This window comes from Sinocyclocheilus rhinocerous, unplaced genomic scaffold, assembly GCF_001515625.1.
Source record: "Sinocyclocheilus rhinocerous isolate Xijiao unplaced genomic scaffold, SAMN03320098_v1.1 scaffold257, whole genome shotgun sequence".
NCBI classification, from domain to species: domain Eukaryota; kingdom Metazoa; phylum Chordata; class Actinopteri; order Cypriniformes; family Cyprinidae; genus Sinocyclocheilus; species Sinocyclocheilus rhinocerous.
Window position 1 is genome coordinate 509,202 of NW_015634026.1, and position 19,131 is coordinate 528,332.

General features: G+C 36.1%; 1 protein-coding gene and 1 long non-coding RNA gene across 2 annotated transcripts in view; one reads left to right on the plus strand and one right to left on the minus strand.

Moving 5' to 3' along the window:
* Positions 1-6,145, minus strand: part of LOC107745180 (galactose-3-O-sulfotransferase 2-like) — a 10,311-nt gene extending 4,166 nt beyond the window's left edge. Inside the window, exons 1-3 of the mRNA XM_016559030.1 lie at positions 6,020-6,145; positions 5,684-5,911; positions 322-432 (exon numbers count right to left, since the gene is read on the minus strand). Of these exons, the coding sequence (XP_016414516.1) occupies positions 322-432; positions 5,684-5,757 (185 nt within the window). The 5' untranslated portion in view covers positions 5,758-5,911; positions 6,020-6,145. The remainder of the gene's footprint in view (positions 1-321; positions 433-5,683; positions 5,912-6,019) is intronic.
* A 12,368-nt stretch (positions 6,146-18,513) lies between these two features.
* LOC107745182 (uncharacterized) overlaps positions 18,514-19,131 on the plus strand; it is a 6,656-nt gene continuing 6,038 nt past the window's right edge. The window contains exon 1 of the long non-coding RNA XR_001640571.1: positions 18,514-18,915. This is a non-coding gene — a long non-coding RNA (uncharacterized LOC107745182). The remainder of the gene's footprint in view (positions 18,916-19,131) is intronic.

Consider the following 19,131-nt stretch of genomic DNA (forward strand, 5'->3'; position numbering starts at 1 on the left):
AACTTTACAGATCTTCTTTATGCACCAAGAGCTTGTAACACTCCAAAGAGAAAGGAAAAAATGAAATCGCATCATATGACCCCTTTAATGGAAATATTGTCTAATGCAAGCTGTTAAAAACTCTCTCTATAAAATAATATAATATAATATAATATAATATAAACGTTTGTAGTAAGTTTGTAATTTTGTCATGATATTTCTAATGCCCCTAATGGAAATCGTCCAATGCAAACTGTTAAATCTAAGTTGAAAGTCTTTCTCAATCTGTTTATAATTCGCTATGTATAGGTCACCATGCATTATTTGTAAAACATGGTCAACCTGGCCTGTCGTACGACTCCCAGCATCTGCAGCGCCACGCAGAGGACCGTCAGGAACATCAGAACGAACCACATAAAGCGCAGGCGACTGCAACACGCCACTCTCACGCACCTGTAAACACATGCAGTTCAGAAGCACAGGTTCAAGAACAAAAGAGCAAAAACAAAGTCAATGTAAGTGATATACAGTATGTGCATATACATCCTAGCTGAAAAGACAATAAGGTCAAGCGTAAATGTGAGAATATAAGCAGCGTGGGAGATCATTTGGTGACTACCTGACCATTGTGGTCAGTGATGCGAGGTGGGAGTAAGTCACACATGTGCAAGTCACAAGTAAGTCTCAAGTCTTAACCTTCAAGTCTCAAGCAAGTCCAAGTCAATTTTTGTGAGAATCAAGCAAGTCAAGTCAAGTCACTGCTTTATGTCAAGCAATTCAAGTCAAGTCGTAGCTTGGGTCAAGCAAGTCACTGTCAAGTCATACAAATGTTTGATGATTTAACTGAATTTATATATTAAAATAACTTAAACTACAGTAGGTATGGACTATGGGAGTTTTATTTGCAACAAAAAAAATGGAAAATGGAAATGGAGTTGTTAATACAATTAAAATCTAGAAATAAATAAATAAAAATTAAAACTACATAGCCTAAAAATGTAAATGTAACTGAAATTAGTCCGACATAAAAGCATGAAAAGTATTTAGGTACAGCTGTTTCAATATGCCTCTAACATTGCAGAAGACCATGAAAAAGTATTAAACAATTCAAGTATAATGGTTTCTATGCCACCAAATGGCATTCTTCAAACAGGCATCACCTTTATGGGAAATGAACACATCCTTAAGTTAGATCCTTCCTTTTTAACAAAACAACAAGAAAACAATATTAATAATTGAATCACACAAACCTTTCACCCGTTTATAATGTACATTATGAAGTGTGTGTGTGTGTGTGTGTGTGTGTGTGTGTGTGTGTGAGACAGAGAGAGAGATTGAGAGAGTGAGTGAGTGAGTGAGGATTTGAGTGTGTGTGCGTGTGTATGAGTGAAAGTGTACTGTTTGTTTGCATGTGCATGCAAAGCTTGCAAGTTTGAGGTGGGTTTTTTTTGCTTGTTTGTTTGTGCATGGTTGGGTTTGCAAGTCTGTATGATTTTTGTTTGTTTGTGTGTGTGTGTGTGAGTGAGTGATTGAGAGGTGATTTGAGTGAGTGTGATTTATTAATATTTGTGAGTGAATGTGTGTGCGTGTGTATGAGTGAAAGTGTATTGTTTGTTTGCATGTGCATGCAAAGCTTGCAAGTTTGAGGTTTTTGTTGGTGTTTTGTTTTGTTTGTTTGTGTATGCATGGTTGGGTTTGCAAGTCTGTATGATTTTTTTCTTTCTTTCTGTGTGTGTATGTATGCGTATACAATATATTTATGTGCATCCCCATAAACTATCCATAAGCTTTTCACTCAAAGTCTAACACTGAAGACCAATTATTACTAGAGACTGAAACGCGGCCCATTAAGACTACATAGCAAGCTCTCCCTTGGATGATAATCTGCACAAAAATCCTGATTCATAATCACGACGTCGTCTAATGAAATCAAATACACATAAGATAAAGACAATGCCTGTGCTGTGATTTCGGCTACATTTGCATGTAAAATAGAGTTCGAAGTGACAGAATATCTTTTTTAACTGAAAGCGCTGCTCCTCAGCTGCTCGTATATATATATATGCATGTTTGTATGTATATATATATATGTATATACATACATACGGTCTAATGAATGTCAAACGTCAAACTAACTTTACCGCCGTGTGCGGGCGCTGGGAAAACAAAACCTCGCGCTCGTGCGGCAGTACCGGCGACGGCGCGAGTCTCAGAAACTAAATAAGGTTTGTCCAAGAAGTCTCTAGATTTGTCGCTAGGCGCTTTTTTGGAAAAATAAGTCACTAAAGGGGTCTGAAAAGTCCCTAAACCTAGCGACGAAGTCGCTAAATTGCCAGCACTATGTCCACGCGCTTCTCTGCTTGCCTGCTGCGTCACTTGGTTAGGTTGCGGTGCGTTCAAAAACAAACATATATTTATTTAACGAAAGACAAGTTATTTCGAGTCATTTAACTCAAGTCCGAGTCAAGTCTCAAGTCACGAGTATCAAGTCAAAGTCAAGTCAAGTCTTTTATGAATATTTGTCAAGCAAGTCTCAAGTCCTAAAATTTGCGACTTAAATCTGACTCGAGTCAAGTCATGTGACACCTCTTCATTTTGAAGGCATCAGTAATCCCTGTTATTAAGAACCATATAACAAGTGTGCCTTTGAGTATGGCATTTATCTCAAGGATCAGTGAGGAAGGAGTTTCTCAGCATTTAGTGTGCCATAACACTTTGGGTAAAGAGCAGCTAAATGGCAAGTTAATAAAGAGTCACTGTTGAAAACAGGTGCACTAATTGTCCTATGGCACTGCAATATCACGAAAAGGAAAAAAAGAGAGAACGTAATACTTTTATTCAGCAAGGATGCATTAAATTGATCAAAAGTGAAAGCAAAGGCATTTAAAATGTTACAAATCTTGAGCAGCAAATCAGCATTATTAGAAAGATTTCTGTGAAGACTGGAGTAATGATAATTCAGCTTTGCATCAACATTATATATAAAAACATATAAATAAAAAAAGTATTTTTGATCAAATAAATGCAGTCTTATTTTGATAGATCAAAGAGTTGGATTAATATTAAATTAATTAATTAATTTAAAAAATAATATTATTTATATATTTACAATACACACAATAAAAGGTTTGTCATGCTATATGTACACATACATATTACATTCTTTACATATCAAAAGTGAGCAGGTTGTTTTTGATGTTTGTGTCCCACTAATTGCTCCTTTACCAGGGTTTCACCTTGCAGGTAAGAGAGTTCCTGAGTATTTGATTTCCATTGCAATTCAGTTGGCTGGTTGCAAAATGAGAAAAGAATGTGTTCCTTAGTTTAAGCAGTGTAATTCTCTCCTCCTCTTTTTCTCTCGATCTTGTGTTTTTTTTTGGGCACAGCATAAATAGCTTGGTTTGAGTCATGTTACAGATCAGCATAAATGAATTACAGGCAGTCATATACCAGGTTAAAATTAGACTGCGGCTGTCAATGACTGCACTTTCATCGAGTCACACACACACACACATAGAATGTTTTGCTTCAGACCAAGGAAACCACTAGTGCTGAAACAGCAGTCCTGAAGTTCAAAAACTTCAGCAAAACTGTTTTAACATCCAAGTCAATTCACAAAAGACAGCACAAATCATAGTCAGGCAACAGAAAGCCTTACTCATAGTGTGTTAACAGGCTTTGACAGCTTCATTTACGTATTCTAAAATATGATTTACTTCACATGGCTTGTTGCAAATGACTACCTCTTTGCCTAATTTACTTTGTGTCTTCAACGCAAAGCACAAGAGATCCAGTTTAAAGTATGTGTGGGTTAAAATTAAATTGTGTTGTCTAAATGGGATCCTGTTTAAGCATCCACAAGTGCATTTCATGATGAATACAGTCAAGGTTACAAAGCTAAACATATTTTCTTGCGAAACAATGCTTTATAAGAACCATATTGACTTGCATAAAATTGAGTTTGAAATGAAAGTCTGCATTTAATTTATCAAAGGATGAATAAAGGAGTGAGGTAAACATCTTTAAACAATTTTCTGGCATACTTGAACTCCTTTAATGAGAACAGCCTGTATTTATCTCTCTAAAAATTATATGAACTCATGTCAACCCAAGTGCATTGTTAAAACGTTTTATAAGAATTATAAAGGGCATATAAAGACAGAGTATTGTCACATTTTAAACAAATTATATTCCCACAAGTACTGAACATGTATGGATGTTTATACTCAACATGTTTTTAGCTGTACACCACAATGCACAGTAATTATGTTTTTTACCCCTCATTCTGCAAACAATGATTTGGTGAAGGCTGTGGTCACATAGAAAGAAACACATGCAAACGTGAGGAAAAAATGTAAACTAAAACAAAACTTTGTACATTCCCTCAGGCCGGAGAAACATCTAGGGAGTTTAACCTCTTCTCTTGTCACATTTATAACACATATGCACACAAAACAACACATGCACGCCAGTTCTCCATAATAGGGTGAATTTTTTAAGTGAGTTAGAGGGTGAATACAAGAACACATCTTCCCAGTATGACATTATGCATCCATAGACCACAACCAGCTTCAGTATCTACAAACATCTGGCTGCAGCCTGTTGCTTCAAAAACCTTTAAATGAAACATTGCTTTAGCTTAAATGCACAATGGAGTATTGGATATCATAAATAAATAAACAGTAAAAATGAAATTTAACACTTTACATTACAGTGTCCATGTTACTTTAAGTAATTAGGCAATTCACTCAAGTAACAGGAGATTTCTGGTGAACCTCCAAGCACCCTCCTATTGTTGTGGGAACTTCAATAGGCCTACCTGTTTCAAGTGCCTCAAAATCTTTCCTTTATTAAGAGGATATTGGAGCAACCATTGACAGTCTATAGATTTCTAACAGGTACTTACGGGCTTTATCTTCCAAGTTCCTCAGAGAGCCACCCTTTTTGAAAGGGTTTAGAAGTTCTCCAGAGAGTTGGGTGATCTGAGAAACTACAAATGGTGTCTCAAGTATCTTTTGCAATTTTAAAGCGTATAATGTACTTGCTAATGTAAACCAAAAAGTAACACGATCCCTTTAATGTAAAGACTGACCCAATGAAGTTGAACAGTTTTCTCTCAAGCAGACATAAATGAATAGACTGCAAATCTATAGCATAACTGAAGTCTGGTTTTGATATAAGCACTAGGCAATATATACAAACACATTTTTATTAAAACTTTATTCCTAAACACAAATGTCTTGATTAAATACATTAGAGAAAATTAAACTAGAAACCGTATATTCCATATAATATCTATGACATTAAATAACACTGATATTTTCCGCGAATGTGCTATTAAGTAAATGAGAAATAAAACAAAACCGGACTATCTGAATGAGACCGGAATGAAACTCGACTCGGTTCTTTCAAACATAATACACTCAGCACTAAGCAGTGAAGAAATTCAGGAGGAGCGCGCGTATCACACACTCTTCGCGCCGGAATATTTTATCAAGCTCGTGCGAGATGAAGAGAGGCGACCGTTATTAATCAAGCGCGGCTCGCGCATCCAGCGGGAAAACACTGTCGCGCTCCCAGACGACACGGTCGTTTAAATGTCACTTAAACTGACAATTTTCTACGATGAATACGGTAAGTAAGAGTCTCTTTGAGGGATAACTAATACTGAAGCATCTATATTGTGAATTCAGAGTTCACTTACGTGGTCCACGGTGAGGCGGTCCGCCACTGAAACGCTCTTCGCTCTCGGCCCGCGATTCTCTGAGGCGGGAGCATGTCGCTCGCTTGTACCCGAGACGACACCCCCGATAAGCCCCCCACCGGACCTCGGACCTTCGGAGTCGTCAAACGCTCCACCGAACTCGTGAAACACCGCTATCCGTCCCTCAGGTCCACTGGTGGGACTCCTCCCGCTAACAACGGATTGGTTCTGAGGAAAAGAGAGAGAGAAAAAGGGAAGCGAGTGACAGATAAAGAGAGCTTCCAGAGGCAAAATTTATAGCCATGACAGAAAAGGTAGCTTTTAGGAAGTCCTTACAAGGAAGAATGTAGAAACCACGTCTTGAAGTTTGAGGAACAGTCCCAAAAGCTCCTTCAGAGTCTTGGTGTTTATTTAAGACACAAGCAATGATGTTAATACTAATGACAACAGACGTAATCCATTCCTGTCTTACTGTGATCCTATAATACTGAGTTCATTACAGACTGAGCATACCTGTCTGTCTTTCCTCCCTCTCTCTCTCTCTCTTTCTCTTTCTGTCTGCACCGATGGTATTGGAGGAGAGCAAGAATATAATCCGTTCGATGTGCCCTTGTTGTTCTTCGCCGATGAGGGAACTTGATGCCGAAACTCTGAGCACTTTCTGACTGCTTGGAGCACAAAGATATCTTTGTGCCCTAATAGCCTACTACTAATACCAGGGGAGCAGCAGGTAAAAAGAGGAGGCAAGAATACGAGAAAGAGGAGGGTGAAGTAAAGCATGGAGGATCTTAGTGTATGCTTAAAGACTTTATTTAGAGCGACTTGCAAGTTTCTTTTTTTTTAACCAGATGCTTATCAGAAATTTTACAGATAGAAAGAAATTATACAAAAACAAAAATCTACATATAAGAAAATAATGACAATTAGGAACAAAATTGGAATCTTTTATGTACGTTTTTTTTTTTTCTTTTACGTTGTTTTTTTGGGGGTTTTTTTTGTTGAGAAAACATGCCTTGGGAAAACATGCATGTATAAAATAATACAATATGTGCATAATATGTGCACAGTGAAACTAAACAACAAAACACCCTTTTGTAAATAGCAAAATAATAAGAAAAAATACTATTGACAAAATATAATCAATGATGCATCATTCAGGGGCTTAAGAGAACATGCTTTTACTGATTTCACTGTAAATTTCAAATACATTATTCCTTATAAAAACAGTTTAACAACAGTTTAACAAAAGTATGTCTTGTTGAATATAAAACAGGCTAGATTCTCTATATTATTTTTTTAGTTAGGCCTAAGTATTTTAGTTAATATTGTTTACTGTGCAAGCACACACGCACACACAAAGCATCAAAAGCTGAATAAACTACTTCAGTTCATAAACAACATCGCTCAGCGCTCCCTGCAGTGATTGCATTCACATGCATTAAAAGAAAGGAAGCACTTTCTATTTAGTTTCATTTCAGCCCACGGACAGATCAATAATGATGACATCATCAGTAAAAGCCTGCTGGCTGACACTTTTCCACCAATCGATCATTCGGGCACAGAGATGCCTGCCAAATCGCCTGGGAAAGCTCTGCTGCCACAGCAACAGCTCCAACAGGAAGCATGACAACCAGCAAACCATACGACGCCCACACAGTATTCCTTTGCGCTGTTCATCTGTGCAAAAAAGCCCTGGCATGTACTGTTCACCATCAGCGTACTGTATCGCAGATGTCTGTAATCTAAACCTGAGGACTTTAAGAACAAAAACATTAACCGCCTTTGTGTTTTTATTGAAAATGTTTTGTTTTTTTTTGCATTTATCTGCTGTATTTGTTTTGTCCTTGACTTTTCTTGACGTTTTTTTCGACAAACCTACTGCCAAAATCTTTTTCCAGTTGTGCGAAGCTGACATCATCAGTAAAAGCCTGCTGGCTGACACTTTTCCACCAATCGATCATTCGGGCACAGAGATGCCTGCCAAATCGCCTGGGAAAGCTCTGCTGCCACAGCAACAGCTCCAACAGGAAGCATGACAACCAGCAAACCATACGACGCCCACACAGTATTCCTTTGCGCTGTTCATCTGTGCAAAAAAGCCCTGGCATGTACTGTTCACCATCAGCGTACTGTATCGCAGATGTCTGTAATCTAAACCTGAGGACTTTAAGAACAAAAACATTAACCGCCTTTGTGTTTTTATTGAAAATGTTTTGTTTTTTTTTGCATTTATCTGCTGTATTTGTTTTGTCCTTGACTTTTCTTGACGTTTTTTTCGACAAACCTACTGCCAAAATCTTTTTCCAGTTGTGCGAAGCAGTGTAAAACATGTGCTGCTAGTATACCAGTATAAAAACTGCAGTGATTTGCAGTGCAACAAATGCAATATTAAACCAGCGAGGAAAACATTATCATGAATATAAAGTACAGTCACACCAGTTTTTAAACGTGCAGTACGCAGCAGCAATTATGACACGACATGTTAGCTTACCATTAGCACAACATTGGATACGAAATTCTGCCTTGGGCATCTCTCTATAAATAGCTGAGAATGAGACAGGGGCATTCAATAATTCAATTATTCTACCACATTAAAATGAGAGAGAGATCGAGAGAGCAAGACAGAAGGTCATGTCTACAAAAAATATGATGCTCTGTTTCTCAGTTCATACCCAGACACGCACAAAACCCACAAAGATTTTGTGCTGGTTGCACCCAGTTGTGGAACTCAGCATCATTTAATTGAAATCATAACAAACCAAACTTGCATAGATTGAAAGAGTACAAAGACACAAATACTTGTACATTGAATAAAAATATAAAATAAAAAGGCAACATCATATGGAAAATCAGACTTTGCAAGCTCATCTGCAAAAAGAAATGATGAAAATTAGAAATAAGAGTTCACTAAAATAACTGGAAGTATCAACGCAGTTTTGTTTGTCTTTTGCATTATAAGTAATTGGCGTTGAAGTGTAAATATGTATCTTGTCTTTCACATGGGTGTATAAAATTTACAGTTTAACAAGCCTATTAAACTCTTAAACTGAGGCAAGCAGGGCTCTTTTTCCAGTGTGTGTGTGTGTGTGTGTGTGTGTGTGTGTGTGTGTGTGTTTTAACACAGTGATCAGGGAGTACAGCTGGACCCGGGTGTTTGCTGATCCAACAGTGACGCTCAAATAAGAGCCAGATATTTCCCACTCTCTCCCTTGCTTTTTCTCTTTAACCTCTCTAAGTAATATGTATGTTTATTGCTGTAATAAACAGTATATCCCTGAATCATCCTGACCTGTAAGGTAAATTATTCTTATTAGATGATGATGTCACACATGGACCTGGAATGTAAAGTTTCACTGGACTCAGATTTGAACTAATCGTAACAGAATAACGCTTACTCGTGCCAGTGTGTGAGCGCATACTGTGAACGTCTGAATATCCTAGTGGATTTCTAAAGACCATCTTTCACTGTCATGTGTGATTCAACATTATAACTACTTGCCAGAAGTACATAATGATATCCAGCACACTGACCAAGCTCAGCCAAATACTCCCCCAAGTCCTGTTAAATCACTGCACGCTCTCCCACTACAGCCATTAAAGTCAAATATCACCTATAACATTCAGTGAACCAAAATACACACACACACACACAAAGGCAGAAGAAGAAGCAGGCTCTCAGTGGTTCAATGTAAGCATGTGTGTGCGTGTGTCCTGTGGTTGAAGTGGTGAATAATGCAACAACCCCTTTAAAGTTTTATACAGAAAAAAAAGAAGTCTCAGAAACCAGATCTGGATTTATACAACAGCCGTCTCTCACTGTTTTCTCTCGCACTAACGCATGCATGGTCACTGACACAAGGCAAAAACAGAAAGAACCACTGAATTCATGAAAATGTATGAATTATAGAAAGAGAGGCACACAAAATCTAAAAACTCTGGATTTTCTCCGAAAACAGGGTGAGTAACAAGAATGAGGTGAACACAAACAACACTTGATTAGATGCAATCAGGTTTTATTTGCCACTTACGTAATCTTTTCTCATTCCAAACAGCATTAACACCATCACTGATTATAACTGGAAATACCACATGCAGGAATAGTTGGAATAATCATACTTGTATTCATTTTTGGAGAAACATTTATGTGCATGACAAAAATGTGCAAAGCATTTCAAACAATTAAGACAAATGAAGTGATTAAGTGTAAATAGACCATCAGTTTTCTACACTTAATTCTACATAACAGGAGTCTGATGAGGAACATTTTTTTGGCCCAGCTAAACAAAAAAGAGCAGAGTTGGCACGTTAACGCCATTCTCACTTCAACCACTTTGGAAACTATTCTATGACTTCCTTTTACTCATTTTTCACTTCACAGCCAAAAATACAACTCAATAGGGACTACATTACCCATAAATCCAAGTGCTGGACCACATCAATCTGCTCTCCATGAGAACCAGATGCTGTCTGTCCCTGTTTGACAAATTGCTGTTGCTCCAGCTCAGGAATGTCTAGCTCTCCGTTTTTAGGTCTTCTACATTCCTAAACAAACTCAAACGGCTATTTTTCTCTTTACATCTCCCTTTCCCTTATCACAGACGTGCTCACATACTGTGCATGCTCCAAATCTCTTACTAGCAACTGGATACAACAGACCTATTCAGAGCCTATAATGAGGTAGACATAGAACAATAAACACACTCAACTAAATTAGGAGTGAAATAAATGGAGCACAATGTGAGTGGAAAAAATAGTGTCTGTAAAGAAGTAGTGGTGAAAAAAGAGAAAAAGCAGAAATGTGTCAAATATGGAATAATGGATACATTCTTGAATAATAATAAAAAATCACTTTTACCATATGCAATAAATATAAGTACAAATCAATTGAATAATAACATCTACAAAATGGTTAAAAAACATAGCTGCTTCTCAGATTTTGTCTCCTGAGAAAAAGACTCACAAAGAGTTTCAAAAAAAAGATCTCAATGTCACAAACTGCATATGCTCAGACTTGCCAAAGTCTAGAATCAAAAGTTAGAGATCTCAATACAACCCCAAATTATTCCAGACCAAAATAATTCAGTATTGCCACATTAAGGTATAGTTCACTCAGAAATGTAAATTTACTCACCCTCAGGGCATCCAAAATGTACTGTAAATGAGTGTGCTTCTTTATGAGAACAGATTTGGAGAAATGTATTATTACATCACTTGCTCACCAACAGATCCTCTGCAGTGAATGGGTGCCGTCAGAATGAGTCCAAACAGCTGATAAAAACATCACAATAATCCACAAGTAATCCACTCGACTCCAGTCTATCAAACGATGTCTTGTGAAGCAAAAAGCTGTGTATTATAAAATAAATCAATCACTAATGCGGTTTAACTTTAAACCATCGCTTCTGGACAAAAAAAAAAAAAGACTCCATAATCCATAATAATGCTTCCTCCAGAGAAACTGTTATCCACTGTTATCATCTCACATCAAAATCCACACACATATTTGTTCAGAACTGTTTTGGACTGTTTTAGCTTGTAAACGATGGTTGATCTCTGCATATTTCTCTCCTGATTCAGACAAAATGACTTTTTCATTTTAGAGACTAATATTATGTATAGAGGACTCCAAAAAAAGTTTGAAATTAAAAACGTCTTAATGATGGATGTGTTTATTACAAACATAGAGCTTTTCACTTTAGAAGACATTAAATGGTGGACTTGAGTGGTGTGATTACTTGTGGATTATTGTGATGTTTTTATCAGCTGTTTGGACTCTCATTCTGACGGCACCCATTCACTGCAGAGGATCCATTGTTGAGAAAGTGATGTAATGCTACATTTTTCCAAATCTGTTGACAAACTCATCTACATTTTGGATGGCCTAAGGGTGAGTAAAATTTCAGCAAATTTTCATTTGAACTATTCCTTCAAATGAAGCACATTTGATGTTACGTGTGCAACCTCTGAGCGATACAGTTTTTCTTGTGGGAAGCAATGGTGCTGCTAATTGATGGGTGAAAACTAGGAGTTACTGACGCAACTGTTCTCTATGTACCTTATGCAAACAAAAAGACACAGTGTTCTGTGTTCTACTGTCTACATGTAGTAGATGACAGAACGACTAGTCAGACCCAGTCAAGCAGAACAGAGTTGAACTATCCTAAAAAACTCTTTCGCTCTCGCACACACAGTGGGCATGTGAAAGGAAGCGGGCATTAGACTCACATTTGAACTGCAATGAAGTCAGAGACTGAGTGTGTATGTGTTTGTGTATTTTGTGGTCTGTATTGCTTTCTTGATGATTCACTCCTTTTATTGAATGCTCAAACAATGCCAGCACTGTCTGGGTCCCAGCAAACACACACACATAAAGTCCCAATTAATTCTAAAGAGTGACTTGCTCGAAGGAAAATGTGTCCTTTTCCATGTCTTCTTGATTTCTGTATATTCAGAACACTTAGTACAGCCCTGTATAAGTAGGATTAGTAATTTTAGACCAGTAAACCTCTTGACCCCAACAGAAGAAAAATTCCCCAAACCCTCCTTTTTTATCTCACCTTCTCTATCTCTTCTCTTTCCATCAGGTGAGTCGAGTCATCATCAGAAAAAGTGTCAGTGGTCACTAAGGAGGCGGCGTTCCCATTTCAACCCTTTTGGGAATATCATAACGTCTGGATTCCTATTTAAAGAACCTACTTTAGAGATCAGGCTCCTGCGATGGTAGACGAGGCCCATTCAACGCGAGCGATGCCAGAGACTCTTAATCATCAACATGTGAGTCATCCTGCTCCTCAAAGACATGACCTGAATGTAAATGTTAAGTAGCTTTTAAACATTTCACAAACATGTCAGAATGTTTTCTAGGCAGTGAGCAGAAGCATCTGAATTTGTCTCATGATCAGCAAACAGACGGCACGACTGACGCTTGGTATGTTGCTAGTAAAGTCAAGTCAGACACGCTGACAAGCAACTGACCTCCCTGAAATGTTCAACACTGCCAGAATTGGGAAAAAAAATGTTGCACAAGGCTGCTGCAACAACCAGAAAATCTTTCAGACAGGGTGAAGCTTCTCCTGTCTTGAAATAAGTATGTCTTCATTGTGGATAGGAAAGCAAACACCAAAACTTCTAGAGGGAAAAGACAGAATAAACATTTATAATAATGCAATTGGCAGACAATTTCATCCAAAGCAACTTACATTGCATTTAAGGTACACATTTGCATTTTATCAATGCTTGCTTTTCCTGGTAATGAAATCCGTGACCTTTGGTGTTGCATTGCTAGCACTATGTTTGAGCTACAGGAAAGCTTGAGCTGAATGTTGTGCTTACAACATTCAGTGTTATATTACAGAAAAGTCTTTATTTGAGGTGTTTGCATAGGTAAATATCACTTTGAAGCCGACTTTCCACTATCTCCATCATTCGCATATGATTGCTGCATTTTTCCCCCTAGTTGCAGTCGCACAGAAATTAGTTGTAGAGCAGCTGATTCGCTTTGTTTAATGATGAATTATGAATATACCCACACAAAACAAAAGGCCAGCTATATGTCTAAAAGAAGAACAATTATAACATATTTATTATATTATAACATATTTTAACAACTAAAAAATATTTATAAATTAAAATAAATAAATTAAATAAATAATATATTAATTATAAGTTATATAAATTTCCAAAATAATTATTTATAACCACCTATTTTAGAGAAATAGCATATAAATAATAACCTTTTAGTGGAAAAATAGCGGGAATTTTTAACGTTTTGCTCACAGTTTTGATCTGAATACATCACAGTTGTGGATTACTTATGGATTATTGTGATGTTTATATCAGCTGTTTGAAAGAAAAACAAAGTCATTTTTAAAGCTAATTAACCCAAATAATAGTTTAAAAAAATTTAATAAAATATTTATTAAATAAAATTCATAATTTCAGAAATTGTGTATAAATAATAACATTTTAGTGGAGAAATAGTAATGCTCAAGTTTTGCTAACTATTTTGATGTGAATACATCATACATCATTTGTTTAATAAAGTCTAAATATTTTAATGCATCCAGAGTTCAAATCAGATCTAAAAAATGTGCATACCGAATGATCGGGGATATGCAACTCCATGAAATTCCATTATTCTTCATCAGAAATGAATGACTTCTGGTCTGCGGTTTATCAGAGATAGTGAAGAGTAAAGATATAGGGTCATAGGGTGTTTTGCAAGCAGGTGTTGAAGCGAGGCTATTGTTATCTTGCTGAGGTGGACAATAAAATGGGCAAAAATAACTATAGATTTGCATTGAAAGAGGGACCTGAGCTCTATCTAGAGACCAGAATACCATAGATGCTCTTTTGACTTTAGAAACCATCCAGGGCACCCTGAGCAACCACATAGGAACGCACTAAACACCACCCAGCATTGTGGCAGTGAGTTTTACATGCACTGAAAAAAAACAACAAGTAAGATGTACTTAATTTTTATTTTGCAAGTTTTTACACGCATATTTTTAAAGTAAAATTTAAGTATGGAATTAAGTAAAATCTACTTAACTAAGTTATATAAAATTAGGAAAGGAAATGGGCACCCTGAGCAACCACATAGGAACGCACTAAAAACCACCCAGCATTGTGGCAGTGAGTTTTACATGCACTGAAAAAAAACAACAAGTAAAATGTACTTAATTTTTATTTTGCAAGTTTTTACATGCATATTTTTAAAGTAAAATTTAAGTATGGAATTAAGTAAAATCTACTTAACTAAGTTATATAAAATTAGGAAAGGAAATAAGTAAATTTAACATGGCCAGTTAGAGTTTGATGAGTAATTCTCATCAAACTAAATAAATCAAAATAAATAAATTATTTTAAGTTTACCCTGCAATACTGAAGTACATTTCACTCTGTCATGGTTTGTAAACTTAACTCTAACAACATAGCACTGGGGGAAAAATGCCATTAAAGCATGTGGTTCACTTATAAAAATGTATGTAAGCAAATGGACAGCTCCTTCTTCTTTTTAAGGTAATATCTTGACTCAATGTAGTTTTTAACCAAATGAACACACAGACCTCAATACTTAGCACATGATACACAATGACGGTAACAATCAGTAAATAGTGTTTGAGTATGAATGGGTCATTTTGAGTAGAAAATGAACTCTAGATGTCACAAGTTACTAAACCTAACAACAAAAGCAACCATAAAACAGTGTAAATACATCTCGAAAACAGCAACAAAAAAAAAAAATTACCTTAATAATTATTCATGCCCAAGTGCATGATGGGAAAAATGGGATCATGACTTTGATATTTACTTAAACAATCTTTGTAAAAAAAATTTTTTTTAAATTCCAAGTAAAATGTACTTAAGTTGAAACTTTAAATTCTACAAGCTCAAATTGAGTACTAATATTTAATTTTCTCTTTTTTTTTTTTATTCTTGCCTGAACTAAATTATTTAATGTAGAAATTACATTTGTTTTTCTGTATTATTTACTTCACCACAAAATAATTTTTATCAGTGTGGGAAAGCAGTGCTCACATTTTTTTCAGACAATGATAAAAAAAAAATCTTGTTTACTTTATAAGTTTCTATTGGTTTACATTCCATTTCTCATCTCTGATCTCTTTTATTTCTCTCTTCTGCTCTCAGACCACCCGTGGTTTTTTCTGCTACTTTCCCATTCCTTGCTTCTCTCGCATTCTGTTATTCTTTTTCCCTTCGTCTCAGTCTTTCTCGCTCTCAGTCGGACAGTGTTCCTTCTGTGTTGTGACCTGGATTCACAGTAACAGTAGAACGGAGCTAAAACAAAACCAGCCTCTGTGTGTGTGTGTGTGTGTGTGTGTGTGTGTGTTTAGACACGTCAACTGACTAAATGTATGTTTTCACTGGCTTCAGGAATTTGTAATTGTTCTTGTCAGGCGTGTGCATATTGTACATCGGGAAGCAGGCAAATATTATTTAAATAACATCCACATGCTAGTCCAATACTTGTCTGCAATGTTATTACTGCACTGCAATGTGTTTTCACACTATTGCACGCAATTGACCCAGTGTCTGACCACAGAAGAGTTCACAAATCAGATCTCTTTAATATCTCAACTGTTTCTCTAAGACAGCTGTGCAATTACATTTATTTTCATTAATTTTATTTTAATTTATTAAATGATATTTTCTCTATAGAAATAGATTCCAAGTCATCTCAAAAATGTCTCAAACTGTGCTCAGATGGAGTCTGCAGTCAGATGAATATAAACACAAAAGACACAAAACTTTTCTCATTTCATTCTTCCAAGGCCGAACAATCTCAGCTGGTATCTACATTAATTTAATATCTCTTTATTCATTCTGTATGACAACAATTGTCTCATTTGTGGCTGTTTTTATTTCTCCAGAGGAATTTTAATAGAAACATCTGTTAACATATAAATAAAACAACCAAAATCTCCATTAAGTCTCCTGAGCTTTGAAAGAGCCACTGAGTAACACTCACACAAGTCCTGCAATGTTTGAAGAGGAATGTGATGAGGAAATGAGTTTGATAAGCCTTATATCTAGTGGCAAACACGGGCTTGTACGGTGGACTAAGTTTCACAACTGTAATCAGAAGATTTAGGTACCTGGTTACTCAAATTTTCCAAAGAGGACTGAATACAGGAAAGGTGTGGAGTTTCTGCGGTTCCTTCAGCCAAACAGAGCATTAGGAAAGGAGACAACAGGAAATATGTTAAAACTATAGTCCCAAATTTATTTGTTGTGGCCAGAAGTGAAGCAAAGCACATTAAGTGTGAAGTATTGATCAGACTGCTGTGATTAGACATGAAAGTCCATTTACTATTTTCAAATCAGCTTCCAAATGAAAATGAGTATTTCTGAGTCCCTGTATGCATGTAGAATGTAATTGTATACTTATAATTTGCAGTTGTCAGACACCAAGCAAAGAGACTCCCATTTTCTCATACTCTGACAGTCTTTTCATAGGTATGTGTGTGTGTATTCACACATTTGTCTCTGCTCAATTGTGCAATATGTGCTTTAGAGCTTCTGTGAAACATTTGTTGTGTGGAGGCAATAAGTGACAGTGAAGAGAGAGTGTTTATTAACCAAAGACCTTCCAGCACAGATTGAATGATGGTTAGGTTTTGTTCATAGCCACAGTGCGCCATCTGCTGGTGTTCAATGTAAATAAAACAAATCGCTCTAATTTATGCTCAATGAATAAAGCTTTCAGTGTGAAACTGTAATGACTGATATGAATCAAGGTCTTTCATCTAGTTCTAATTATTATTATTATTATTATTATTATTATTATTATTATGTCAATAGATCACCGTATAAATGTTGGGTTGTTTTTTTCACCTAACATTTTTTTCCCCTCACATTTAACTTCCTTACCATAATGTTTCTGGAAGTGTTTTTGTTTGTTTGTTTGTTTACGTTTTTAATTCTTATTTCCAGTGATCATGATTATTATAATTTTTTTGAGTGATTATCATAATTGAAGGTTGATAGATCATTAGTCTTGTATTACTGTAATAGTAATACTGAAAGTATTACTGTAATAAAATAATAAAACTCCAGATTTTTTTTTTTAAAAGATGAAACCCAGTATAAATTACATTCAGTCAATATTTAACATTTTTGTATATTAATTTTATTATATTGGCAGAAGGAAGCACAATGATAAAGTTTGGTTAGCTACATTACTTACATTACTTTAATAATAATAATAAAACATGAAAAATAATAATAAAGTGCAATACTAATAAAATATGGCTACTCTATTTCTTTTTTTTTTCATGTATTTATTAAATTTTTACAATAAGGGTGCTAAATTGTCTTTTTATTTTTATTTTTTTTAAATAACTGAAATTACTAAAATAACTTAAAATAAAATAAAAATTCTACTCTTAGAGTTATAGACTTCATCTACCAGGCTTGGCTGTTCTGACTTCCCATAGCTGATGATCAAATATCCCAAAACCCTTCAGACATCCATTTACATTTTCTCGACTACATGAATGAGCCGTAGAGCTCATAAATTACTGCTGTTGACAACAAAGCTCCAGGTCGTGTAAGTTCTTTGGTGCCTTACATGCTCTGCACGTCTGATTTCGCCTCACAGTGCTCAAAGATGCGGAGGCCCAGCTTCGCCTCGGGACAATTGAGAGACTGCACAGCTATCACAAAGGCTGAGAACGGTCACTGATGCTCGAAGAGGCAACACACGGTATGTGAACTTTAAACAAGATCTTTTTATACAATTTCAGTTTGAGTGTGTAAATATCTTTCAATTACAATGATGTATTTTGTATGACACTTTCAAGGAAGACACCAGGTTGAACAATCTTCGAAACTTTTCGAGTGTTGTTCTACAGAAGAAAGTAAGGTTTGAAACGACATGAGGGTGAGTAAATAAATGAGTAAATAACGAAACATATAAATATATCATTGGTATATTTCCCGCAAAGTGGTTGTAAATGGACACCATGGTTTGCTCTGTAGCTAGCTGCAACGTTTAGCTAGCTTTTAGCTGTTATCTATTATCTGATTAACAGTGAAGACCTTCAGATTTCTTATCATTGCAATGAACTGAGACCGTCAGCTGTGTGACGCAACCATTCAGTATTCAAATGACAACTCACAGGAAATGATGAGCCTGCCTTGGCCTGCGGGAAGCTGTTCATAAACCACCATAAAATATTTTTATTTGTTGATATTTTTATGCTTACGTTTGTGTGGAGTTCTCATTTAGATAAGCTGGCCCTATTACGACACAAGTTTGCCACAGGCAGCTATTTTTATTTGGAAATTTTACAATTAGCTTCACATCATTACTAGAAATATAATTTATTGGCATTTTAGTTCCAAGTAAAGTGCAATACTGATAGTATGTACTTACCAGTGTTAAATTGTGTAAGTGTAGTCTTGCACAAATCTTTAATATGTCAATTGCTTCTTCCAGGTTAATCTAAGACTTGGAGCTTCTCATATTTTACCTGTGAGGAAAAAGACCCCACTAAAGTCACATTTAGAGTCATTTAGAGTTTCAGAAGAGATCTCAACAATGTCTCACATTGTGCTCAAGTCTGTCTGTAATCAAATATGAATTCATACATTTCTTGTCAAACGTTTCTAATAAAACCAAATGATCTGAGCTGATGATCAAGGCCATCCAACTGTCATCGGCAATGTGAAAAGTGTGACCCTTTCCTGTAAATGAGAGACATTATGTAAGCATTAGCACAAGCACTCATGCAGAAACACTCACGGTGACCAACAAAAACAGGACCAAATCTGTTTTCACTCCTTAGCCGAAAGAAAAGTTTAGGTTAAGAGAAGTTTATCAGTTAAGGCAGCTTCCGAAAGATGGGTTAGAAAGACAAACTACTGTACTGTTCCTTTCATCACACACACACACACACACACACACACACACACACACACAC